Source organism: Miniopterus schreibersii (genome assembly GCF_964146895.1).
Source record: "Miniopterus schreibersii genome assembly, chromosome: 22".
NCBI lineage: Eukaryota > Metazoa > Chordata > Mammalia > Chiroptera > Miniopteridae > Miniopterus > Miniopterus schreibersii.
This window is the reverse complement of record NC_138124.1, coordinates 16019113-16042546: the sequence shown is the minus strand read 5'-3', so window position 1 is coordinate 16042546 and position 23434 is coordinate 16019113. Positions and strand designations below refer to the sequence as shown.

Sequence of the window (23434 nt, the reverse complement as noted above, 5' to 3'; positions counted from 1 at the left end):
CACATCTCAGACCCTCCCCATCATGTCTACCCACCTGCCCTGCATCTATGCCGGCATATTTTCCTTCCCTCCTTTCACAGTGAATTGGTTGCTCTAAGGCCAGCCCCTAGTAGTGGTGTACCAGCACGTTCCCTGTTCCCTCCGTAGGGACGAACATCTCTTGAGCCTCACTCTGCGTCAGCCGTCCTCGCTGCTGGATCAGTCCCATTAGCACCCTGCCGTCGTTTCTTCTGCGTGGGTGCGGCCGACCAGCAGTAGACCTTCACCGGCTGGCAGACGGGTTCGGAGCCTGCTGTAATAGACGGTTAGCAAACACTTGTTGACTCACGCTAGAGTGCACTGAAAATTCTGTGTCTATTTGTAGATGTGCATTTAAAACCGTGCGTTTACACTGGCAGTTCTGTTGTTAATCCTCACATGAGGATACTTCTCCCACTGCTTTTCAGAGAGAGTGGGAGGAGGGAAGGGGGGGAGCGAGCGAGAGAAACACTGATGTAGAGACACGTCGACGGGTTGAAACTTACGTGGGTTCCTCTACCGTGGAGTTACCGTATCTCCTTCCCGCCCCCGCTGAAGCCCCAGCGTGAGGGCGCCCCGCGCCCAGGGCCCCGCGCCCTGCTGCCCCGGGTGCCACCCTCTCGGCGCCCGCCCCAGGGCCCCGCGCCCACGGCCCCGCGCCCAGGGCCCCGCGCCCAGGGCCCCGCGCCCACGGCCCCGCCCCCAGGGCCCCGCGCCCTGCTGCCCCGGGTGCCACCCTCTCGGCCCCCGCGCCCAGGGCCCCGCGCCCACGGCCCCGCCCCCAGGGCCCCGCGCCCAGGGCCCCGCGCCCTGCTGCCCCGGGTGCCACCCTCTCGGCGCCCGCCCCAGGGCCCCGCGCCCTGCTGCCCCGGGTGCCACCCTCTCGGCGCCCGCCCCAGGGCCCCGCCCCCAGGGCCCCGCGCCCTGCTGCCCCAGTGCCACCCTCTCGGCCCCCGCGCCCAGGGCCCCGCGCCCTGCTGCCCCGGGTGCCACCCTCTCGGCGCCCGCCCCAGGGCCCCGCGCCCAGGGCCCCGCGCCCTGCTGCCCCGGGTGCCACCCTCTCGGCCCCCGCCCCCAGGGCCCCGCGCCCTGCTGCCCCGGGTGCCACCCTCTCGGCGCCCGCCCCAGGGCCCCGCCCCCAGGGCCCCGCGCCCTGCTGCCCCGGGTGCCATCCTCTCGGCCCCCGCCCCAGGCCCAGCCCTGCAGGCGTAAAAGCCTCCGCGGTCAGCAGGCGCACAGCCCCCGCGGCGTCCCCGCTGCTCCACCTTAGACAGGGACGGCCGGGCGCCAGGAGCCCGGGTGCCCCGCGCGGTCGGCCGGGGGCGGGGCGGGGCGGGGCGCCAGCGGTCCGGAAGCCGCGGGACCTTCCCTGGCGGGCGGATCGCCGGCACGGACATGGCGGCGGCGGCTGTGAGCGGCGCCAAGCGGAGCCTCCGGGCCGAGCTGAAGCAGCGCCTGCGGGCCATCAGCGCCGAGGAGCGGCGGCGCCAGTCCCGCCTCCTGGCCCAGAAGGTGCGCGACCGCGGGGGCGGCGGCGGCGGCGGCGGCGGGCCGGGTTGACGTGCACGAGGCGCGCCGCGCGGGTTGCGGATCTGCGCAGGCGCAGGCCTCTGGCGCGCGCACGTCCCCCGTCATGCGCGCACCCCCTCTCCCGGAGCGCGCACGCTCACCCCCCGCCGACGTGCTCACGCTCCCTCCAGCACGCTCACGTCCTTGGCGCATGTCTGGACGCTCGGAGGCGCGAGGCGCGCTGAGAGGGCGTCTGTGAGGGTGACGGGGCTGTGAGAGAAGCGAGGGGTGACGCCCGGCTCCCGCCGAGGCCCCGTGGCGATGAGAGGCCCTCAGTGGGGCTAAGGCAGGTGCTGAGGCCAGAGCAGGTGCGAACAGAGACACCTGTTGGGAGCGGGGCGGGCCCCCGCCGAGGTGATTTCAGTCAGCGCTCGAGGAGGCTAGTCCTGCCAAACGACAGGGAAACGCCATGACTGCGGACGAGGACCGTGCACACGGGGCGGCAGCCCACGGCCCGAGGCCCCCGACAGCCTCGGGGCCCAGCTCTCCCGTGGCGGCAGGTGAGCGGGACGCTCTCGGGAGCGAGGCCCCTCCCCCCGCCACGGCGGTGTTTCCGGCTGTGTGACGTGTTTCCTGTCGGTGGCTCGGCGGCCCTCTCCCGCCAGGAAGCACGTTCTGCACGTGCCCGCGAGACCTATTTCGGTGGACACTAGAGAGAAAAATCGATGTCCCGCGAGTTTTTAACAATGTGTCGTGTGCATTACAGCAGACGTAGCGGTGGTGGGGCTCGGGTCAGCGCGGCGGTAGAGTCCGCCTTGGGCGGCGGCCCCGTGGGGCGAGCCCCCGGCCCCGCGCGTTGGCGGCTGGCTTCCCGGGGAAGGAGCGCCGGCCTCCCGCCTCCCGCCTCCCGCCTCCCGCCTCCGGAGGAGCCTGCCGGGGCTTCCCCTCGGGCCCCGGGGCGGGGTGCGCCGTCAGAATGCCTGTCTTCTGAAGTGTCTCTGGTTTGGGACAGGAAGGGCGAGGGGGAGCTTCGCCGCGGGGCCAGCGGCTCTTGGCTCCCGGGCGACGCTCACCCGCCGAGCCACACGGGCGGGCCCCAAATATATTTATTAATTCTCTCAGTGCTTTATTCCAGTAGCAGCCTGTTTCGTAGATGCAGCTATCTTGAGTTTGAGAAAACAAACTTGAATTAAAAGAAAACTTTTTTGAATTAACTCCGTTTCCTACCGCGCCCCCCTTTCCAGTCCTTCCTTGTGCGTCGGCTTCCCAAGGGTCGGGCGGGCCCTCGCCGCCTCTGCGCCCTCGCGAGCGGAGCGTGGTGGCTGCGAGGGTTCCTGTGCCTCCGAGTCGCTCGGGTCCCGGGAGGAATGGGGCCGCCCGCCCTGCGCCCTGCGCCCTCCGTGTTCCCCGAGCGCTGCGCCCTGCGCCCGTCCGCGGGATCCCCGCTCTCTGTCCCACAGAAACGAGGCGCCGCCCTCTCTGCCCGCGGGAACCCCCCCCCCCCCCCCCCCCGTCTTACAGAAACGAGGCGCCGCCCTCTCTGCCCGCGGGAACCCCCCCCCCCCCCCCCCCCCCGTCTTACAGAAACGAGGCGCGCTCCTCTGCTCTAGGTGCTGCCACCATGCTTTTCACTGCCACGTAAACGAGATCTGAGGAAGGAAGGTAAAAGCACGCGCGGTCTCACACTGACTGTTTCGCGGACGCTCACGCCGACCTCCTCAGCTCCGCAGTTCCTGCATTTGCTCCCAGGAGCACAGAAAAGACACTCAGCTTTCTCAGGCAGTGCTTGGGCGCCAGAACCCCCGGATCTGCCGTCCACCCCGGATGTCCCGTTCACAGCGGCCTGGCCTGCTTCAGGCCTCCCAGCTCGGTAGCGTCTCAGGAGATGGAGCTGTTTTCCTTCCTAACTCTGGTTTAGTGTGCACTTATTTACTCAGTTTCTGTGTGTCCCTTTTTGTGAGGAAAGCTTGACTTTCTGAGCCTGTGTCTTTCTGCCAGTCGCCGGACACCTGCCCTGTCTTTTTCTTCTTAGCTTGCAGAACAAGGGGGAGCAGACCAGGAGGGGAAAGAAGGGAGCTAAGAGCTAACTCTGAGTCTGGGGAAGTTCTGAGGTTGTTAACTTCTCTGTGAAGCAGAGCTCAGCCCCTCTTCTCCTGCCTGATGAATGATTAAACTGACTGTGAAGAGGATTCCTTCACCCATGTCTACCTTCTCAGACACTTGGCACTTGCTTTTAGGGGGACTTTGCCTCTCCAAGAACCCCACCTGCATCTTTGTGAACATTTTAATGTTCATTTGAACAGAAGGGTTTTAGGAAACAGAGATAAGAGAATTATAAGGCATGTTTTCTGCCTCCTGGGATCTTACAGACTGGTTAGAATACTATATATAGTTAGGGCACATGAAACAATTAGTAATCAACTCCTGACAATACGTACATGTTAAGTTATATATTAACTGTAAATGTAAGGGTTTGGCAGAAGTCGGGAAGAGTTAGGGCTTGAGTTGGGCTTAAATGGGAAGGATTTAGAGGAGAAACTTGACAATCCAGAGGGTGAAGAAGCTTGTGGGAGACAAGGTTCAGAGTGAAAATGATGCAAAGACTCTAGGGGAAGTGTGTGAGAAGAATGGGTGGGTGGAGGTCACGCCTGGAAGTCTCAAAATAGACAGCAAGGCCCCACAGTGACTATATAATGAGTTCTCATACCTACAAAAGTAGGTGTGCTGGAGAGGTGTAAAGGGATCAGAGCAGTAAGTGTTGGGTTTAGACTGAAAGTTAGGGTTCAGGATGTAACATCATCTGACCCACCTACTGTAGCACTCTGTTTTTGCTTTTTGTTTTCGAGTAGTTCAAGAAGTTGAAGAAGGCTGACAGAGAAGAGAGAAAGTGTAAAAACTGTTAAAGGGAGGCACTGATTTTTAAAAGTATAATCTTCAGAAATATAATCACCATCATTTCCCATTTAGGTGATCACCCACAGTCAGTATCAGAAATCCAAAAGGATTTCCATCTTCTTGAGCATGCAAGATGAGATTGAGACAGAGGAGATCATCAAGGACATTTTTCAACGAGGCAAAACCTGCTTCATCCCACGGTACCAGTTCCAGAGCAGTCACATGGACATGGTCAAGTTAGCATCACCCGAGGAAATTTCTTCGCTTCCCAAAACATCCTGGAATATTCATCAGCCTGGTGAGGATGACGTTCGGGAGGAGGCCTTGACAACAGGTGAGCACATGACAGGGTATTAGAATTGACATTTTAGGATGCTGTCAGACTGTGATGAGTCGTTAGACCTCTCATTTGTTTTTCCACTTATTTATGCATTCATTGGTGGTTCTTTGCATGTGCCCTGACCAGGGATTGAAGCTGCAACCTTGGCATATCGGGATGCTGTGCGAACCAACTGAGCTACCCCTCTGGGGCACTATTTTTATGTTATGTATACAGCAAAGTACCAGATTGGTAAATGAAATAAAGGGGCTGCCTCTTTACTGAATTTATCCTCAAAATGAGGACTGCCTGGGCAATTAGATTAGCCAGAAACTTTCCATTCAAAGTAAAAAATATGATTCAATCTGCCTTTAGCAAAATGGGATTTTATTGGCCCAGAGACTTACAAATCCATTGAAGGGTGAGCTTTAGATATGGATGGGTCAGTCTCATCAGGATCCACACTCTCTCTCACTTTTGACTCTGCTGTTTTGGCTGTGTACATCTCATCCTGGGCTCTGCTGGGCCCAGGCTGAGATGAAGACGCTGACTATACGTAGGCATACCTAGGTGGAAAGTCTGCTGTACTCCTGAGTCAGAGTGCCAGGTGACACCTGTAATGTCTGAGTCCACGCAGTGTTCTCAACACAGTCTGTGGGTATCATCTAGTAATGTTATGTGAAGACCAATACCACTGTCCCCAAAGTGACTGTCAGTTTTGTTTGTTTAATTTTTATTAAGCCAAGAAATAATTAGTGATTACAAGATCCTACAAGGTTTGATATTTCAGAATGACTCATAATAACAGCTCATGCTCTTCCTGGAAGAGGTGTTTCTAAACCTTTAGCACATCTCTCTTTTGCTTCACAAAAGTCCCCTTCACTAATTTTATTCAAACTCCCAAAATACATTATCAAGATTAAAAATTAATCAGAGCAGCTGTAATTTTGGAATGTGCTTGTGTGCACTATACCCGCCACTGTGGGAGTTTTGGGTGGCCTCTCCCTGGACAGTAGAGAGCCCTGCGCCCAGAGTTAGGCTCTGTGGGAGGCAAAGCAGACTGCCCAGTCCTCACTTCATCTTCCTTAGATGGTCTGATTGGAGCCCAGGGAGGTCAAGGGGCTTTTCCACAGACACAGAGGTAGTTCATACTTCTCCCGTTTTCCACTCCAGTGCCCATTGAAGCACCATTTCTTTCCTCAAAACCTCCATTAAGCTCGATTTAAGATCTGCATTTTCTTCTCTCCCCTGATGGCATACTGCAGGAGCACCGTTATTCATGGAATAGGCACCCTTGTGATTGCATTCCTGGGAACATTGTTACATGTTCCCAAGGAAGGTCTTGCACTGAGTCAGATGTATCTAAAAGTACGCTGATCATAACCTTAAGTGTTTTGCCCTCAGTTATTTTATATTCAAGTAAATACACAAGAGGAAGAGCCGTAGCTTTCATTTATATCGGGGTCTTTCTTTTGAATTGTAAGTGCACTCTGGATCGGCTTCCTTGGAGCTGTTCCAGAATTGTCTGTTTTATCTTTTGCAGCAGCAAATTTAGAATATATTCTCATTTCACAGAGTGGTAATTTACTTTTTGTTAACTCCCAGCCCATTAAGATGAAAAGATACTTCCTTGGGGGTTATGGCCTGTTGTTCTTGCCGAGATGGGCTGGCCTGCTGAGTGTCCTAGTCAAGAATAACGACTAGCTGCATGCCGTTGAACATTTAAGGGTCATTAAAAGAACGAACCCACATAGAACCTCAGATATTTAAACTTCTTTTCCAATTAAATTTTTATTTCATTACCTTTGAGACGTTAAAGTGCCTATTAGGTTTATGTATGTTTCTGTATATGTTTACTTCAGAGAAGAGGCAGAATTTTTAATTCTTTAAAATATGTTTTCATTGATTTTAGAGAGGAGGGAGGGAGGGAGGGAGAGAGGGAGGGAGGGAGGTACGGACATCTATCAATTGCCTCCTGTAAACGCCCCAGCCCCAACCAGGGATCGAAACCTGGGTGTGTGCCCTGACTGGGAATCGAACCCACCACCTTTCAGTGTGCAGGACGATGCCCCAACCAACGGAGCCACAATGACCAGGGATCCAGGAATTTTCATCTGGCAAAACTGAACCTCTGTTCCCATTAACAACTCTCCTCTTCCCCCTACCCCCCCAGCCCCTGGCAACCACCTTCTATTCTGTTTCTATGAATTTGACTATTTTAGATACTTCATATAAGTGGAATCATACAGTATTTGTTTTTTGGTGACTGGCTTAATTTATTTATTGATTGTATCACACAGATACCCAAGGAATTGTCCTTAAAATTCTCAGAATTACTAAGCTTTGATTCTAAAGAGGTCTGAGAAATTGAAGAGTTCCATCCACTCATGTTACAGATGGATGAGGAAAATTGGACAGTCAGAGATTGCCCAAATTTAGTGGAAAATTGTAGTGAGTTCTATAATTTCTTCTCAGTTTTAAGCTCCGTTGATTATCAGTCAGAGAATCCCAAGCTCTGACCCAAAACACTGTTACATTTAGAAAATGCTGTTTGGATAAAGCTGCTGCTGCTGGTCCTGTGTTCTGCAAAGCATTTGTGTATATCTGCAATAAAGACAGTTTAATTCTTTTTTTCCCCCAAAAAGATTATTTTGGTCAGTATCTGCTAGGGTGGAATAAGCTGAAGTTAGGTTTTCTTTTTCTCTTCTAACCTATTGTAGATGCTATAAAGCTGGGCTCAGCAAACTCTTTCTGTAAAGAGCCAGATAGTTAATATTTGGGACTCTGTTGCAACGACTCAGCTCTGCTGTTTCAGTGTGAAGCAGACAGTGGCTGGGTTCCACAGACACTTGATCCACAAAACCAGGCAGTGGGCCAGGCTTGACCTTCAGGCCGTAGTGACCCAAACCCTATGGTCAAATGTTGGGACCCTCTCTTCTCTTTTGGTCCTTGGCACCTAGCGTGCTATCTTTGATATAGGAGACAGCCACCAGAGGGCACTGGCGTTCCAGAGCCAGCACTGAATAGAAAGGCAAGATGCTTAAGCAAACAGCTTGTGGGGCTGGGTGAGCCAGGCAGCCTGGGAATGCAGAGTCCTGTTGGAAAGCCAGCAGAGCCTGGGGAAGAGAAGCCAGCAAACCCTGACTGCAGAACAGCATGGGCCTTGTGAGGAGCACTTCTGGAACTTGGGGTTATAGTCCCGGTGCAGCTGGGGCTCCTGGCCTGTGAGTCACGTGTACACAGGACTGACGTCGGACGGCTCTTCTTGCCCATGGTGCTAATGTCAGCATCCTCTCTTCATGAGCCTTGGGTGACTTGAAGATGGAGCCGTGCTAGAGGCTGATAAAGAATATGCGCACGGCCCAGGGTTTTTCTCCTGTCCCCTAGCTGAGTTTAGACTTTGCAGTGTTCAGTCAACCTCCATTAGTGGGGTGCCCCAGGGTGGGACCAGCATGTGCAAGGAAAAATATTAAGCCTGCACTTCATGTCCCAGTCCCATTGGTCGGTTGCCTGTGGGGGAGAGAGAGCATCCAGCACAGTGTTAAGACAGTGTGCAGAGCCCAGGTGTGTGTCCATGGGGAGAGGGGAGGTATGCATGTGGTGATGGTGGTGACACAGGAAGAACTTCAGGGGTGACGACAAATGGATGAAGTCAGGGAATACACCACGTTTCAGGAGATTCACCAAACAGCAGGAGCAGGCCACAGAGGGGTCCTGAGGTCCTGAAGCCAGAGCAGCAGGTCACACCATGTTGAAGGGAGCAACCATGACATCCTGTGGGTTGGGGTCCAACAGCAATACCCCAGATAGGGCATCAGGACCCCTGCCTGTGAAGGGCCATTTCAGAGCCTTTCATCACCTTAGAATCCCAAAGCCATTCTTTCTTGCCTCACAGTTGTTGAGCTCACTTTGGACAGACAGCGTACGAGGTGATACTTCTGTCACTTTCTTGCCCCATAATGTTGCCCATAGACCTTGGAGTTTTTAAAGTAGGGATGTCATGCTAGGATGGATCCACTCTGCAGGTGATCGACTCGCCTCTCAGGGTTTCTCTGACCTCAAATGCTGTTTAGGTCAAGCATGAAGGGCAACTGGGAGACACTGTGGCCCTCAAGGAAACGATCTGTCTGGCGGGGCAGACATCAGCCATTGCTGCCGTGCAGGGCAGACTTCAGGGAGGCTGTAATCAAAGCATAGGAGTAACCAGGGGAGAGGGAGCAAGATCAGCTCAAACTCGAGTGATTTGAGAACGTTACTTCCTTACTCTTGTTTCCTGTTTTCATCCTTCTGGCTGCCTGCAGATGGTCTCTCTGAGATCCTACTTCTCTCTCTTATGCATCAGTTGGTAGAAACCCAGACTCTTCTCCTGGCTTTCCTTTTGGTATCTTTGCCTTTAAAAAAAAATTGTGGTAGACACATAATATGGATCTACCCTCTTCACAGAGTTTCAAGTGCACAGCACAGTGTTGTTACCTGTAAGCACAGTGCTATACGGCATAAGTCCAGTGTACCCTTCCATCCTGCATGAGTGAGACCTATACCTGGTGAGCAGCAGCTTTCCATCCCCCCCTTCTCTGTCCCTGGTAACCACCATCTGTTCTCTGTGAGTTTGGCTACTTGAGATTCCTCATGGACGTGGAGTTGTGCAGTGTTTGTCGCACCTAAGCCGGCTTATTTATCTTAACCCACTGTGCTCAAGGTCCTTCCATCGTTGAAGCATATGGCAGGATTTTCATCTTTTTATGGCTGAGTAATATTCCATTGTGTGTACCGCATTTTGTCTTTTCATTTAATCCATCGATGGACATTAGCTTGTTTCCACCTTTTGGCTATTGTGCATAATGCTGCTGTGAGTTTCCTTAGCCATCAGAGAAAGAATAGATGTCATTAAAAACCCAAATTTCAGAGTGGTCTGTCTCTTTCTGGAACCATTAACTCCATCTGTGTGTTCCTCTTCTCCACAGGGGGACTGGATCTCATCGTCATGCCAGGTCTCGGGTTTGACAAGCAAGGCAACCGGCTGGGGCGGGGCAGGGGCTACTACGATGCCTACTTGAAGCGCTGTGTGCAGCACCAGCAGGCAAAGCCCTATACCATGGCTTTGGCGTTCAAGGAGCAGATTTGCCTCCAGGTCCCAGTGGACGAAAATGACATGAAGGTAGATGAAGTCCTTTACGAAGACTCCTCAACATCTTGAGTCCTGCTCACTGCAGCCAGAAACAGAGTTTCATGCCTAAGAAATATGAACACAGAATATATGTATTTTTCTGTCAGGAATTAGCTGAAATTGCACACTAAGGGGAACACGGCTCCATTATTTTTAGTATAATTACAAAATACATAATATAAAACCACCTTTAAAAACTAATAGACTTGGGAATAATACAACATTAATTAAAACGGAGCCCATCACCGTGGGGGTGGAGCTTAATGTCATGTGTGAATGTGACAAGTTGATCTTTCCTCTTTTCAGTTTAAGTTAAATTTTTATGAGGAACTGTGCTCTGACTCAGAGTGAGGGAGGAAGGTGAGCTCATCAGGAGCGGACGCTGTGTCATTAGTCCCGTCATGGGCCTGGTCCGTCTCTGGCAGGTATGTGGAGACTCACAATTACTCATTCATCTGCCAGTGTTTGCTCTATGTATGGAGTTCCTCAAGAACTTTATTTCTTACCCTTTAGTAGATACTTGGACATAGAGTGGGTATTTGAGAATTCTTGGGGGGATGAGTTAATTGAATACATTTAGGATATTTTTATTTACGTGGATCCATATTCTTTGGATGATAGCTTATGATTTGCTGTTTCAGGCACAAAAATAAAAACACTTTAAAAATGTTCATTGATCTGAAGTAGGACTTTCACAGTGTAGTATGCACAACGAGGAGTGGGAAGGAAACAGTTATTCTAAGCTGTACAATCATATTACTGTGCTGGTTAAAAATCTGAAGGGTAACCTCAACCATGAGGTCAGGGGAAAGTTACTATAGCTCACAGACCGTTGGTGTGAACTGGCTACACAGTAAAATCCTGAGCCGCGGCAGGTCTGAAAGCTTTAGTCCCACGAAACTGTTATCCTTCGGCCAAAGGGGAATGTTAACCAATACCATCCAGCTTCCCCTGTGTGGGCAGCATGCAGGTGACTGACTGGGGACCCAGGTGCTGAGATTCAGGGCATGAGGGCTGCAGGGTCTCTCCTGGACAGGAGACCCTTCCCCAATGTCCATTCATGGGCAGTGGTCATTGTGCAGAGGATGCTGGAAAAGGGAAAAACAACCCTGACAACACAGGTGATGAGGATCTGTACCTGGGATCACCCACCTTCCTGGTGGACCGTGTGTGTGCGCGCGCGCGTGCGTGTTGGGAGGGAGCCTGGCTGCTCTGCTGTGCAGTGAGGGCAGTGCTCGTTTTACCACCACCTCCCCATGTACTTTGCATTCGGCAGCTCCAAGAGCAGGAGCTTCCTCTGCTGAATTATTTCCAATTTCTTCCTTAGACATTTTAATCAGAGATGAAAAATGATGGTCTTTTTCCAGCATTTCAGTCTAAGAGGATGTTATTTGCCTCTTAAAGGCACATTAATTGGCAGTGACGTTAGTGGAGAAGACAGAGTGATGCTGTAGTGTAGAAAGGGACCCAGAATCTGGGGGTCAGGGATAAGCCCAGGTACTGGGTGGCCCAGGAGTTGTCAGGGACACTTGCCAACTCCCCTCCTCCCTCCACTCATGCAAGTTCCCATTGCCTGCTTGAGTGTATCTGCCCGCCATCCTCCAGAGTGTCAGTCACAGGACTGACCCACTGACATCCTCTCTAACGGCGCTGGCTCCTCTGCCATCTCCCTGTGGATTTCCCACCGTCCTGCTGAGACCCTGATAAGACTCCTGCGTGAACTTTTGCCCTAGTTTTCTCTCCCTCACAACTGTTCTCTCCTCCTCTCCACATTCCCCTCCTTCCTCATCCCTACTCCAGAGTCAGGACAGGGGCTGCAGCATCCCCTCCCTCTCTCATTCTTTGCCCAGCCTTCTCCAGAGCCACCTGTCAGTATATGTGGGCTCAGGCAGGAGGGCAGAGTTTATCAAATTCCCTTTCTCTGGGCCACATAGCAAGACCAGTTTTCCTAGATCTTTGGCTCGGGAGGACGTGTCCCACTTGGGAGGGTTCTCAGTGTCCTAACCCACAGCTGCCCAGCAGATGCTACTCAAATCAACAAAACCATGAAATATGCCCAGTGGGAAAGGAGAAAAGTAAATGAAAAGGTAATTCATAAGAGACACAAATAGCTGTTAATGTATGAGAAGTATTTAGTTTCACGTATCACTTGAGAAATGTGGATTAAACCACATGAGTGGTAAGAACTAATCAGGAAAGTGAGGGAGAGTTTTGGCTGTGACGCAGGAATGGACGTGTTCTCCGATGCTGCTGCGAGACTATTCATTCTTCAGTCTTTCTGGAAAGCAATTCAGCAAAATGTCACAAAAATCCTCTATTTTTCAATGACTGCAGACCCTGGGTTTTCACTGTCAGGTCAGGAGTTTATCCCAGTGAAATAAGTGCACTCTCTTTGCAAAGAGTTTTTCCCAGATGGCAAGCATGGGCTGCTTCCCTAGTGACACGTGGAGCTATCCAGTGACATATTCAGGCAATAGTCGGGGCTGGTACACGAGATGGCCGCCGATAATATCATCAACATATTTAAAAAGGAGGAAGTTCAAGTCCTAAGACTTAGAGAAAAAACAAGTTACAAAACCTATGCCACAATAATTGCATTTTGTGGAAAGAAAATGGATGAGACAATATAACCTAAAATGTTCACATGGCTATTTCATGTTTTATCATACACAAAGATCTAAGAAACATTTATTTAAAAAGATAGAGCCTTGGCTGGCCGTGGCTCAATGGTTAGGGAGTCGGCCTGCTCACTGGAGGGTCATAGGTTCGAATTCTGGTCAAGGGCACCTACCTGGGTTGCAGGTTTGATACCCAACCCTGGTCGGGGTGTGTGCAGGAGGGAACCAATTGATGTGTCTCTCTCGCATGGATGTTTCTCTCTCCCCCTTTTCCCCCTCTCTCTGAAAATCAATGGAAAAAACATCCTCCTTGAGTGAGGGTAAAAATAGAAAGCAGGAGTCCTGATCACAAGCCCATAGGAAGAGGGGGCTGCGTTCTAGTCCTTGGTCTGCCTCTGCTCTGAGGCCTTGAGGAGGTTGTTTGGAAGTGCATGCCAGTTAGGGCTCATCCGGGGAAGTGCAGGTCACTTAGGGCTCCTGGGAAGAGCGGGTCACTTAGGGCTCCTGGGGAAGTGCAGATCACTTAGGGCTCCTGGGGAAGAGCAGGTCACTTAGGGCTCCTGGGGAAGTGCAGATCACTTAGGGCTCCTGGGGAAGAGCAGGTCACTTAGGGCTCCTGGGGAAGTGCAGATCACTTAGGGCTCCTGGGGAAGAGCAGGTCACTTAGGGCTCCTGGGGAAGTGCAGGTCACTTAGGGTTTGTGGTGCTGCATGTAACAGAAAACTCATCTAACAGTGGCTTCAACTCACAAGCTAGTTTTCACCCCTAACAATCCTAAAGAAGTCTTCAGGGCGATGCCCTGCTTCAGGGAGAAACCGAGTGTCCAGGTTCCGGCTCTGCTTTGCTGTCCTTGAGGTGCGCATCTTCCTGGTTGCAGGTGCCTTTCCTCCAGCCATCACGGTTCCATTCCAGGCGGAAAGAGAAAGGAAAGGCACAGGCGCACACCAGCGTCGTCGGCTTTGTTTCCCTTAAGGTCCCACACGTTGGACTGCTGTGTACATCTCACTGGCCAGGCAGGTTCCCCTGGTCACTCACTGCCAGCCAGCTACAGTGGGGTGGGGAGGTATTTTAAATTGGACACGGTGCACGCTGAACAAAAATCGGCATTCTACACTGAAATAAAATATTGGGAGGAGGGGAGATGGGTGTTGGCTGAGCCACTAGCATAATGGGGAGCCTGACAGAGAGAGCCAGCCCTCAGTGTGCTCGTTATAAAGCTGAAATGTCACGTCAGGAGCTTTTACACGGCTCGTGAACTATTTTCATCTCTCTAAATGGGTCTTTCTTGACTCAGCATATACCCCAAGTGTTTCCTGCGACTCTCATTTGTACCCTCACTTGAATCTCCTTCTTGGCAAATGCCCAATGCATGAGACCGTAACATTTTCCTTTATTTATAAACAATCCTTTCTGGCTGTTTAGGGAAAAAAAAGAGAAGGATAATTAAAAAATACATAATTACCCAAAGACTCCATTAACGGTGCTGCGATGTCCCAGCAGGGATCCTCCAACCCAGAGAATTCGTGATCGCTGGACCTGGAGAGGCGTAATGAACAAATGTCACAGGAGACTAGCTCTCTGAATTATTGATTGGAAGGGGTTTTCCAGGCTCTTTGGGTCTAATTGCACTCTCAGAGAGATGAAGCCGGCAGGAAAGGCAGGATGCAGAGATTTAGAGGAGCAGAGAGGGTGGAAACCGCTGCACTGCACTCCCTGTTCTGAAAAGCTGCCCCAGGGCTCCTGGGCACAGACTCCCAGCAGAGGGGCCTGGTGCGGGGCGCCAGGGAGGGTGTAGAATTCCTGCTGGTGCTCTGACAGGAGGTTGCTCTCTAGGAGTGCTGTGCCCCACCCTGTTGAGGGAGCAGCCTGGGTGCTGGCAGGTGGAGGCAGAGCGTCCTTTCCCTGCACACCTGCCCTGAGAATCTCTGGATCTTAGCCAGGCTCCCGAACCTGTGTTCCTGAGGATTTCTGGGCCTCCCAGGAGACATAGGCCTCTTGGGACTCAGACCCAATTGTAGGCGAAGGAATCAAGATTTAGCAACTAAGAGGCTGCCTAGTGCTCTCGGGGGAATGTCTGAATAATTTAGAACCCGTCCACAGGAAGATGGGCTGCCTGGCCTGGCTCCGGGCTGGGGTGCTCTGTTGTGTGTCATGTGGTATGTGTATGGGGGGGGCATTCTGATGGATGCTAAACCAGGCCTAGGGAGCTTGTCACAACTTCCTGTTAGGGGTGACTGTGCCGGCTGCTTTCTGCCTTGCCTGTTGGGCCTGCTCTCAGTCCCCTCAAAGTGCTAGTTCCTGCCATACGTGTCCCTCACATCTTGCTTTCCTGGCACACTCTCCTCCTCCCCAGCCTCTGCCCCTCAGGCAGGTGGCAGGTGTCGTGGATGCTCCCTCTCCATCAGAACTCTGCTGAGCTGTCTTCTCCTCCGGGAGGAATGGCGCCTCCCTTTTCTGCTGTAGGTCAGGGCCTTCTGTGTGCCTCCCCCAAGACTGTGAGCAAGACCAGGCTCTGTTTCACTTCCCCTCTTGATCTGTTGAACATGCTCACCATCTCACCCCCCACCCTGGAGCTCTCCCTGAGCTCACCCCCCCCACCCCCCCACCCCGCCCGGAGCTCTCCCTGAGTAGCAGGAACAAAGCAAAATCCCAGCGCCCCTTTTCTCCAGCGAGGTTGGCCTTTGGGGATGCTGAGCCCAGGCAGATAGAGCTGGAATGTGGTGAGGCTCCCCTCCAGGGCAAGGAGAGAAGAGAGGAGGGTTGGACACAAGGATTGGGTATTGTCTGGAGCTGCTTTGTCACGGAGATTTACCAGGTGCATTCTGAGAGCTCTGGACAGAGTGACTGCACTGCAGCCAGATGGGCTCAGAAGCTGCCAGCTTGGGCCTGTGTGTCCTGCGGGAGGAGGAGGGTGGGGGCGGAGAGGCCTAGCAGTGGAAGGAGAGCCAGTGACAGCATCTGGTCTCATCCCCTGTCCCTGAGTGGTCCCTCTCTAGCCACTTCTCTACTGCACTGCTATTTCAAACCACTTCTTATAAATTCGTGCAACTAATATTCATTCCCGAGTGCCTACAATGCTCACACCAGGAGCTCAGCCCTGCCTCATTGGAATCCCAGTGTGAAGGGGCATGTGCCAGAGAGGGGACACCCCCCCCCCCACCAGACGTAGGGAGATGGGACTGTCAGGGAGTGAGCTCCACGCAGACCCTGAACAGCATTGGATGTAGGAGCAGGGGCCGTGACTGGGGCAGGAGGGGCATCCCGCAGGCTGGAGAGCAGTGTGCAAGGCCCTGCTGTGTGTGGGAGGTGGATGGCAAATCCAAGGGACTCAGGAAGGCCTGGGTGATGGGAGGGAGACGGAAGGGGACATGGTGAGAAGATGAAACACAGGATGGGCTGAGAGATTGCACATTTCCGGCCCAGATGGTAGAGGAAAACGGATAGTGGTGGTGTCCTCACCACACTTGTAGCTAATACTTTCCTGTGCATCAGGAAAGAAAGGGAAGCAAGCAAGGAGGAGGTGGGCTTGCAGGGACCTCCAGGGTGCTGTCTGAAGTCCACACGAGGAGGAAGGTAATGCCTGAAGCTCTGCACATACCTCAGACTCCTCCACACTCATTAAAATGACCACAGACAAGTCAGGTCGGATCCCCAAACGCTGAGCGTGCCCATGCCGATGAGCAAATTAAGTTCTACCTTTTTTCTTTTTTTTAAAATGTTTTCATTGATTTTTAGGGAGAGAGGAAGGGAGAGGGAGAAGGGAAAGAGAGAGAGAAACAGTGATGAGAGAGAAACATCACTGAGCTGCTGCCTCCTGCACGACCCCTGCTGGGGATTGAGCCTGCAGCCCAGCCATGTTCCCTGACCAGGAATCAAACCAGTGACCTCTTGGTTCATGGGTCGATGCTCAACTACTGAGCCACACCGGCTGGGCTCTTAATAATTCTTTAAGGAACAAAGAGCAGAAAATGTTGCTCCATCAGAAGACAAGTCATTAACTAGGGCACCCTGACCACATCCACCCAAGTGGGAATCGAGATTGTCACATTGGCCGCCAGACCGCCCGGCATGTGGTGTCTGCTCAGCCCAGGCACCCTGACCTGACAGCTTCAGTTCTCAGAGCTTCTGTGTTTTCTCCTGTAGAACCAGGAGAACAGCAACTGTATTGCCCCAGCCTCTCCACCCAGAGGGCAGATCGATTTTATACACATACATGTGGAACAAGTGGGATTCAGAACAATGAAATAAGAGGGAAGCACTTTGTAAACTGGTAAACATGACAGAATTTAACCCGTTTCTTCAAAAATATCAATGTTGATATTTCCCTTTCATCGATATTCCTCTCTCTGTCCTTTCCTCTCTGTCTAAAATCCATAAAAACTTTTTTTTTAAATAGGTTTTTATTGATCTCAGAGAGAGGGAGGGAGAGAGAGAGAAACATCAATGATGAAAGTCATTGATCGGCTGCCTCCTGCTCGCCCCCTGCTGGGGATCAAGCCTGTAATCTGGGCCTGTGCCCTGACTGGGAATTGAGCCAGCGACCTCCAGGTTCATAGGTTGACGCTCAACCACTGAGCTACACCAGCTGAGCCTGAGGTCCCCTTTTGCTTGCTGGCTGTTGGCCAGGGTTTTCTCAGCTTCTAGAGACTGTTTGCATCCCCTGACTTGTGGCCCCTGCTCTGTTTTCAAAGCAGGGGAGGGAGTGGAGACAACCACAAGTCCGCTCACTGGCTCTGAGTACTGGCCCCTCACCTCAGGACACTCAGGACTCTGCTTAGGTCCAGCAGTCAGTCCCTCTTTGCTCGGGCACTGAGGATGGAGCAATGAGTATTATGTGAGTCCTCCGAGGATTAGAGTAGGTAAGCAGAAGAGCCCTGTGGAGAGGCACAGCCCACCCCAGGGCAGTGACAAATGGCAGAGTGTGGGGCACTAGGGCAGTAGGTCAGTGTCCAGATGCAGCTCAGAGGGAGCTGGGGCAGTCCTCTGTGAACAGGCCGCATTCTTAGACTGAAGAGAAATGATGCGCAGATAGAGATGTCTTTTCTCTTTAAATCAAGCCCCCCTTTTATTTAGGAAGAAGAATAAAAAGAATCTGGGTGGAGAGGCTCTGCTTCTCCGCACTGTCGATTCAGTCTCGTTTCAGAGACTCGGGGATTTATAATTGGTTTTCCACATGTCACCCGGGCACCTTAATGGCTTCCACAAATTACTTGTTGTGCAACCAACATGGATGGGAAGCAATGTGAAAAAAAAGACCATGACAACAAACCAAGCTACTTATATTTATTCCTGCGTTTGTTCGGGCTTTGGCCCATGTGCACAGTTACTCACAGAATGGTCATCGTTCGTATTAGCATATTACATGCAGAGTCTGTTTATTGCGTCATCGTTAGAATAATGCCTTTTAATGGCTGTTGGTCAGGAATGGATGACTTTTTTTCAAAATTTTTTTTATATAATGGATTTCTGAAAATGAAAACCAGTGACTGTTGTTTTTTTTTAATGTTTTCATTGATTTTTAGAGAAAGGAAGGGAGAGGGAGAGAGAAACATTGATGATGAGAGACACACATCAATCAGCTGCCTCCTGCACGCCCCCTACTGGGGATGGAGGACCCTGCAACCGGGGCGTGTGCCCTGACCGGGAATGGAATGGCCATCTCCTGGATCCTAGGTCGATGCTCAACCACCGAGTCATGCTGGTTGGGGCTCTGCGACTTGCTTTGGATGAGTTATTTAGGTTTCCTTTTCCTCGGTTTGCTCATCCACAAGTGAGGACAGCTCTTACATACCTACCTGGTCGGACGGCTGTGAGGACTGCCTGATTTTGTGACTCCGGATGTTGGCTGCCTAGGTGGATGTGGACGTCTGCGATGTGCCACAGCGGCTGCTGGCCAGGAGCCAAGTTAATCAGGATGCTCTCGGCAAGCGGCACAACGCTTGACCCAGAATGGCTCGTGCAGTAAAGACATTTATTATCTCACGTGATGAGTTTAACTGAGGACAGGCTCTGGGGCTGATGGATTCAGTGTCCCAGTGTCATGAAGGACACAGATCGCTCTCCTCTCTATCAAGCCCCGCGGGTGTCCCCTCACGGGTACAAGGTGTCCGCCAGCAGTGTGCAGGATGACATCTACTCTACCTTCGTCACATCCACCTGGGGGCCTGAGAGACGTCTCCCTGGGCCATGGGACTGGGATGTGATACTCCCTCCAGTCCGATTAGCTCAGCCAAGATTGGGGGTCACCCTGGACCAGTGACAACTGCTGGGGGTTGACACATCAGTTAGCTTAGACCAGGAATCCAAAGTCGTCCAAAATACGAGAGCACCTGCCAAGCTCACAGAATTCAGACAGTTGTCATTAATGCTGAGCCTCGTCTCGTCTCACTCAGTTTTAGTCTGACTCGTGTCGAGGATGATGAATTTGGAAAAAAGAGCCCAAGTGCATATTGAAGACTTTTTCATTCCCCTCAGGTCTGAGAGTGTCCTCCCACAGACAGACGCCCAGCACCCTGATGAAGTGACGCCGCAGGGCTCCTGCCTCTCACACGAATCATCTCTCTCGGTGTCTGGAGCGGGCAGCTCTGATGGTCTGAAGCTCAGAGCCCATCCTCACGGACCATCTGGCACCTTGTGCAGCAAGGTGCCCGCTGCAGGGGCCCCGTGGCTCCTCCCGACCTGTCCTTTTCCTCACACAGCCACCCGTCTCCCCTCTGTTTCAAAGTAACTTCTTCAAGCTCTCAGCTCAGTCTGTTTCCAAATTGTCTCCTGGGCTCGTTTCCCTCCACACTTTCAACACCACGTCGAATTCATCCCAGGCTAGGATTATACGAACCAGGGGTGTATCTAATATGAAAAGGGGCTCTGACTATAAAAACCTGCTTTTGTTAAAAACCAGAGTTTAGCAAATCACGTTCGATGAGAGGGTGAGGGAGATATGGCTGCCTGGCGTCCGTGAAACATTCTCCTTTCCCAGAGGCCCCGGATGTGAGTTCTTCACAGCTTCCCATGTCCTCAGGACAACTCGACAGCTCTCCTCAGGGTGCACGTCCCAGCGATGCCTTTCGGGACGCATGGCTTCTCATCTCCAGCCCATCTGGCTTCATTTCCCTGAGGAAGCAGGGCACAGGCTGTGCAGACTTCTGGGATGGGGCTTCCTCCAACTCACTGGGACCCGCAAAATGCCAGAGGGACCAGCTTGTACCTGTGAGCAGGTCCAGACGCTGCAGGCTCAGGAAGCCAGGGGATTCGGAGGAGCAGAAGCTCGCCACGCCTGGGTTGAAATCCCAGCCCTCTGCTAATGAGCTGTGTGACTTTAGATAACTCACACCACCTCTCTGAGCCTCTGGGTAATTACTGTGTCTCTCTTCTGGATCATAGGTCCACATCTCTGGGTGCTTGTAGGGGTCAGGAGAGCAATCAGCATTGACAACCTAACCTCAGGCACCAACCTTCCTAACTGATGCCCCTGCGTCCAGCTTCTCTCCTGTACACCCTCCTCCATGTCACCATGAGTATAATTTGTATTCATCGCAAACTGACCATTTCCCTTTCATGTTCAAAACATTAGGGCGCTTCCTCAGGGGCTATGTTGGAACTCCTTCCCGTGGATCAAAGGGGTACCTTTCCCTGCCTCTTTGGACCTTCTCAGTGCCTCCTCAGGAATTAACAAGCCTCACGACAGTTTGTGGGGTCAGGGGTCAGGGACTGAAGCTTTCTTTCTAACTAATACAGATGCTGAGGGATGGAACAAATCATGATTATTTGAGACATATCAGCGCCAGGTAAAGATGCTGTTTTCACTGCTGCTTTATTTGAAGCAAATTCCTGTTGTGAACAGTGGTTCATTGGCACCTCCTCAACACCAGACCTATCCACCAGACACCCACCCAGACCCATTCGCCACACCAGCCATCCTTGGCATGTCCGCAGTGGGCCAGGTAAAGTGCAACAGCCTTGGGAAAAACTCACCTGTCATTACCCACGTGGACACCCTTATGCCCAAGCCGATGACTTGTCTCGTCTTTTCATTTGCTTCTTTTTTCCTCTCTTCTCGGTCTTTTCCTCTTTCCGGGCTGGCTCAAGTGACAGATTCGATGAAAAATGAGACACACTCACACGCATTAGGGAAGGAACCAAACCTCCTCGCTCCATCACCTACAAAACCAGCTCCAAGCTCAGGGAGACTGGTTTCCTCACATCCTTCCTCTCGCACCGACATTTCATCCTGAGGAGTCAATACTGTGGGTGTTGTCATTTCAACAGGCTCTCTCTTGCCCACATCTGAATTGTTGGATGGGAGTCTGGGAAGAGGTCTCCCATCTAGTCATTTCCTGTTTTAATCAGAAGCCAGCTTCTTTGTTGCTTTAATGCAAGAAAGACAGTGGTGAGCCAGCCAGCTTGGATGCTTCTGGCGAGTGACATATATAGATCTGAGCATGAGGTCGACTTTGGGCCCAAAAAGCCAACTGGGGAGGGAAACAGAAATAACGAAGAAGTCAGGTCTCGGCGCGTTGCTGTCCTTTGTCCTGAAGGTGGTTGGAGAGACAGGACTGGGAGAGGCGGAGAGTGTGCGCGATAGGCACCTTCCTGGAGCAGTCCTGGGATGCTCTGAGTGCTGGCTTTATTGGGTCATGCAGAGGGGCCAGATCCCTGGAAAACAAGTCACACAGAACCCACGAGAGGCCAAGTATGGGCATTACTTTGTTATGTGGGGGGCCTGGACCGGTGATGAGGGAAGGTGTGCTTGGCGAGTGGAAGTCAGACAGACCATGGGGCGTTCAGAGAAGAGAACCAGCTGGGAGACCGAGGTCGGAGTGGTGCGGAGAAGCAGGAAAGGAAGGAAGACGGAGGGTGTCAAGCCTGGGGGCAGGTGGAGTGAGCAGTGAATGGAGGTGACACTTGGTATCTGCGCTTCAGCTTTCCTGGTGGGTTTCATTCCCGGGCACATGTGGACAAGCACTGGTGACTCATCCAGCTTCACCTTTCCTAAATCCCTTATTAGTCGACAGAAGTTTTGTTGGCTGCAAATAGCTTCTTGTCCACTCGATGGCCTGGCCTTAATAGGTGTTTAAGTAAAGGCTGACCCACAGGATCTTAAACTTTGCAGCCGGACAGTGTTCCTTCCTCTGGCTGGTTATTAAGATTTCAGAAGCTTGTCCATTCCGGAGCAAACTGGTGTAGCTTTAGGTGGGTGGTTTCCATGGAAACTAATCCCATCGATTTTTTAATCATTTCTCTCGGTGCTAATGTCAGCAAGTGACTAGTTCTCTGGCCAGTCACTTGTGCACTTGTTTTTCTTATTGCTGATGCACTGACTTGCGACATTGACAGTTTGCTTTCTAAGCATTTTATAATTGCCGTTTAGATTTTTTTTCTTTTATGCTAGAGTTACTTAGGATACTGCTTTATAAAATTTTTAAGTGATTGGATTTTAAAAATAAATATTTTATTAGGCTTGGAAAATGAATCTGTACAGTTTCTCTTTTGGCAAGTTTCTTATTAAAATTTCCTTTGGAGTCCAATGCAGACCACATCTTTGGGCACCAAAAAAAGGCGTAAGGATTTCTGGACCCGGATTATAATGTAAATTAGTTAAATCCGCGTTACTAATTGTGTGCTTCAGGCCTTTATGTTCCTGTTTACTGTGCCCTCCCTCCCCTTAGAAGCACTGACGGAATATATTAACTACTCACTGCTCTGCCTTTCAGTTATTCCTGTTTTCTTACGTTTGTTTGGATGCAGTGCACTCTGTTAACCATGCAGCTTGTTAAAGGTTCATGCCTTTATTTTTTTTTAATTAAAAAAAATATCTTTATTGATGTCAGAGAGAGGAAGGGAGAGAGAGAGAAACATCAATGATGAGTCATTGATCCTCAGCCTCCTGCTCGCCCCCTGCTGGGGATCGAGGAGCCTGCAGCCCTGCATGTGCCCTGATCCGGAATCGAACCTTGATCTCCTGGATCCTAGGTTGATGCTCAACCGCTGAGCCACGCCGGCCGGACAAGGCTCATGCCTTTATGAATTGGACTTCCCCACAAAAAAATTCCTATTCCCTCTGTCTCTGTCATGTTTTACACCTGAGCTGCACTTTTTCTGGTATTGGGATGGCAATCCCTGCTTTCCCTTTAACTTTGCCCAACCTTAACTTGAACATCTTAGCAGCTCTTTTGAAAATGCTCACGATTCCCCGGCTCCTGAGAGTGCTGCTGTACTGCCGTTAGTGTAAGCCGTCTGTCTCCTCATCTTTTCATGGGGATTGTGGTAACAGTGTCTGCTGCATGGGCTGTTGGCAGAATTAAATAAGATCACGCACGTCAGATGCTTAGCGCTGTCTTATTGTTAGTATTATGATGAATCCCAAAGCAGTAGACATCACAGACATCCCAGTTTTCTTTTAAGTTAAGTTTCCCCGTGCTGCACTTGACACCAGAGGTTGCCTTGTCATCTAATGAAGTTTTAATTTAAGCAGAAAATATACAGCTGTTTGTTAAGGTTATTTATGAGCATCCTTGTGCTGAGAAGGGAACTGCTATAGATTGAATGTCTGTGTCCCCACCCCGAATTCATAGGTTGAAATCCTAACCTCCAATGTGAGGGTATTAGTAGATAGGGCCCTTAGGGGTGATCAGGTCCTGAGGGTGAAGCCCTTATAAGTAGGGTTAGTGCCCTTACAAAGGACACCCAGAGAGAGCTCACCAAGCAAGGACACAGCCAGGAGACAGCTGTCCATGAGCCAGGAAGCAGATCCATACACACACTGGCCTCAGAACTGGGAGAAATAAATATTTGTTGTTTGGAAGCCACCCAGTCTATGGTGTCCTGTTCCAGCAGCCAACAGACCAAGACAGGCATGGGAGTAGATTTTCCTCTCAGACTGTAGGAATCGAGCCACCAGTTAGTTCCCTG

At 51.6% G+C, this 23434-nt stretch overlaps 1 protein-coding gene across 3 annotated transcripts; it reads left to right on the top strand.

The window, feature by feature from the left end:
* The first annotated feature begins 147 nt into the window (after window positions 1-147).
* On the top strand, window positions 148-10581 carry MTHFS (methenyltetrahydrofolate synthetase). Of its 3 annotated transcripts, none has more exons than XM_081124409.1 (3): window positions 148-304; window positions 4495-4756; window positions 9706-10581. In XM_081124409.1, the coding sequence occupies exons 2-3, from the start codon at window positions 4549-4551 to the stop codon at window positions 9936-9938; spliced, it is 441 nt and encodes a 146-aa protein (XP_080980535.1). In that variant the 5' UTR covers window positions 148-304; window positions 4495-4548; the 3' UTR covers window positions 9939-10581. The 3 variants fall into 3 exon arrangements, with proteins under 3 accessions (XP_080980535.1, XP_080980533.1, XP_080980534.1); XM_081124407.1 differs by lacking the exon at window positions 148-304 and adding an exon at window positions 1338-1530; XM_081124408.1 differs by lacking the exon at window positions 148-304 and adding an exon at window positions 1734-2087.
* Window positions 10582-23434: the final 12853 nt, after the last annotated feature.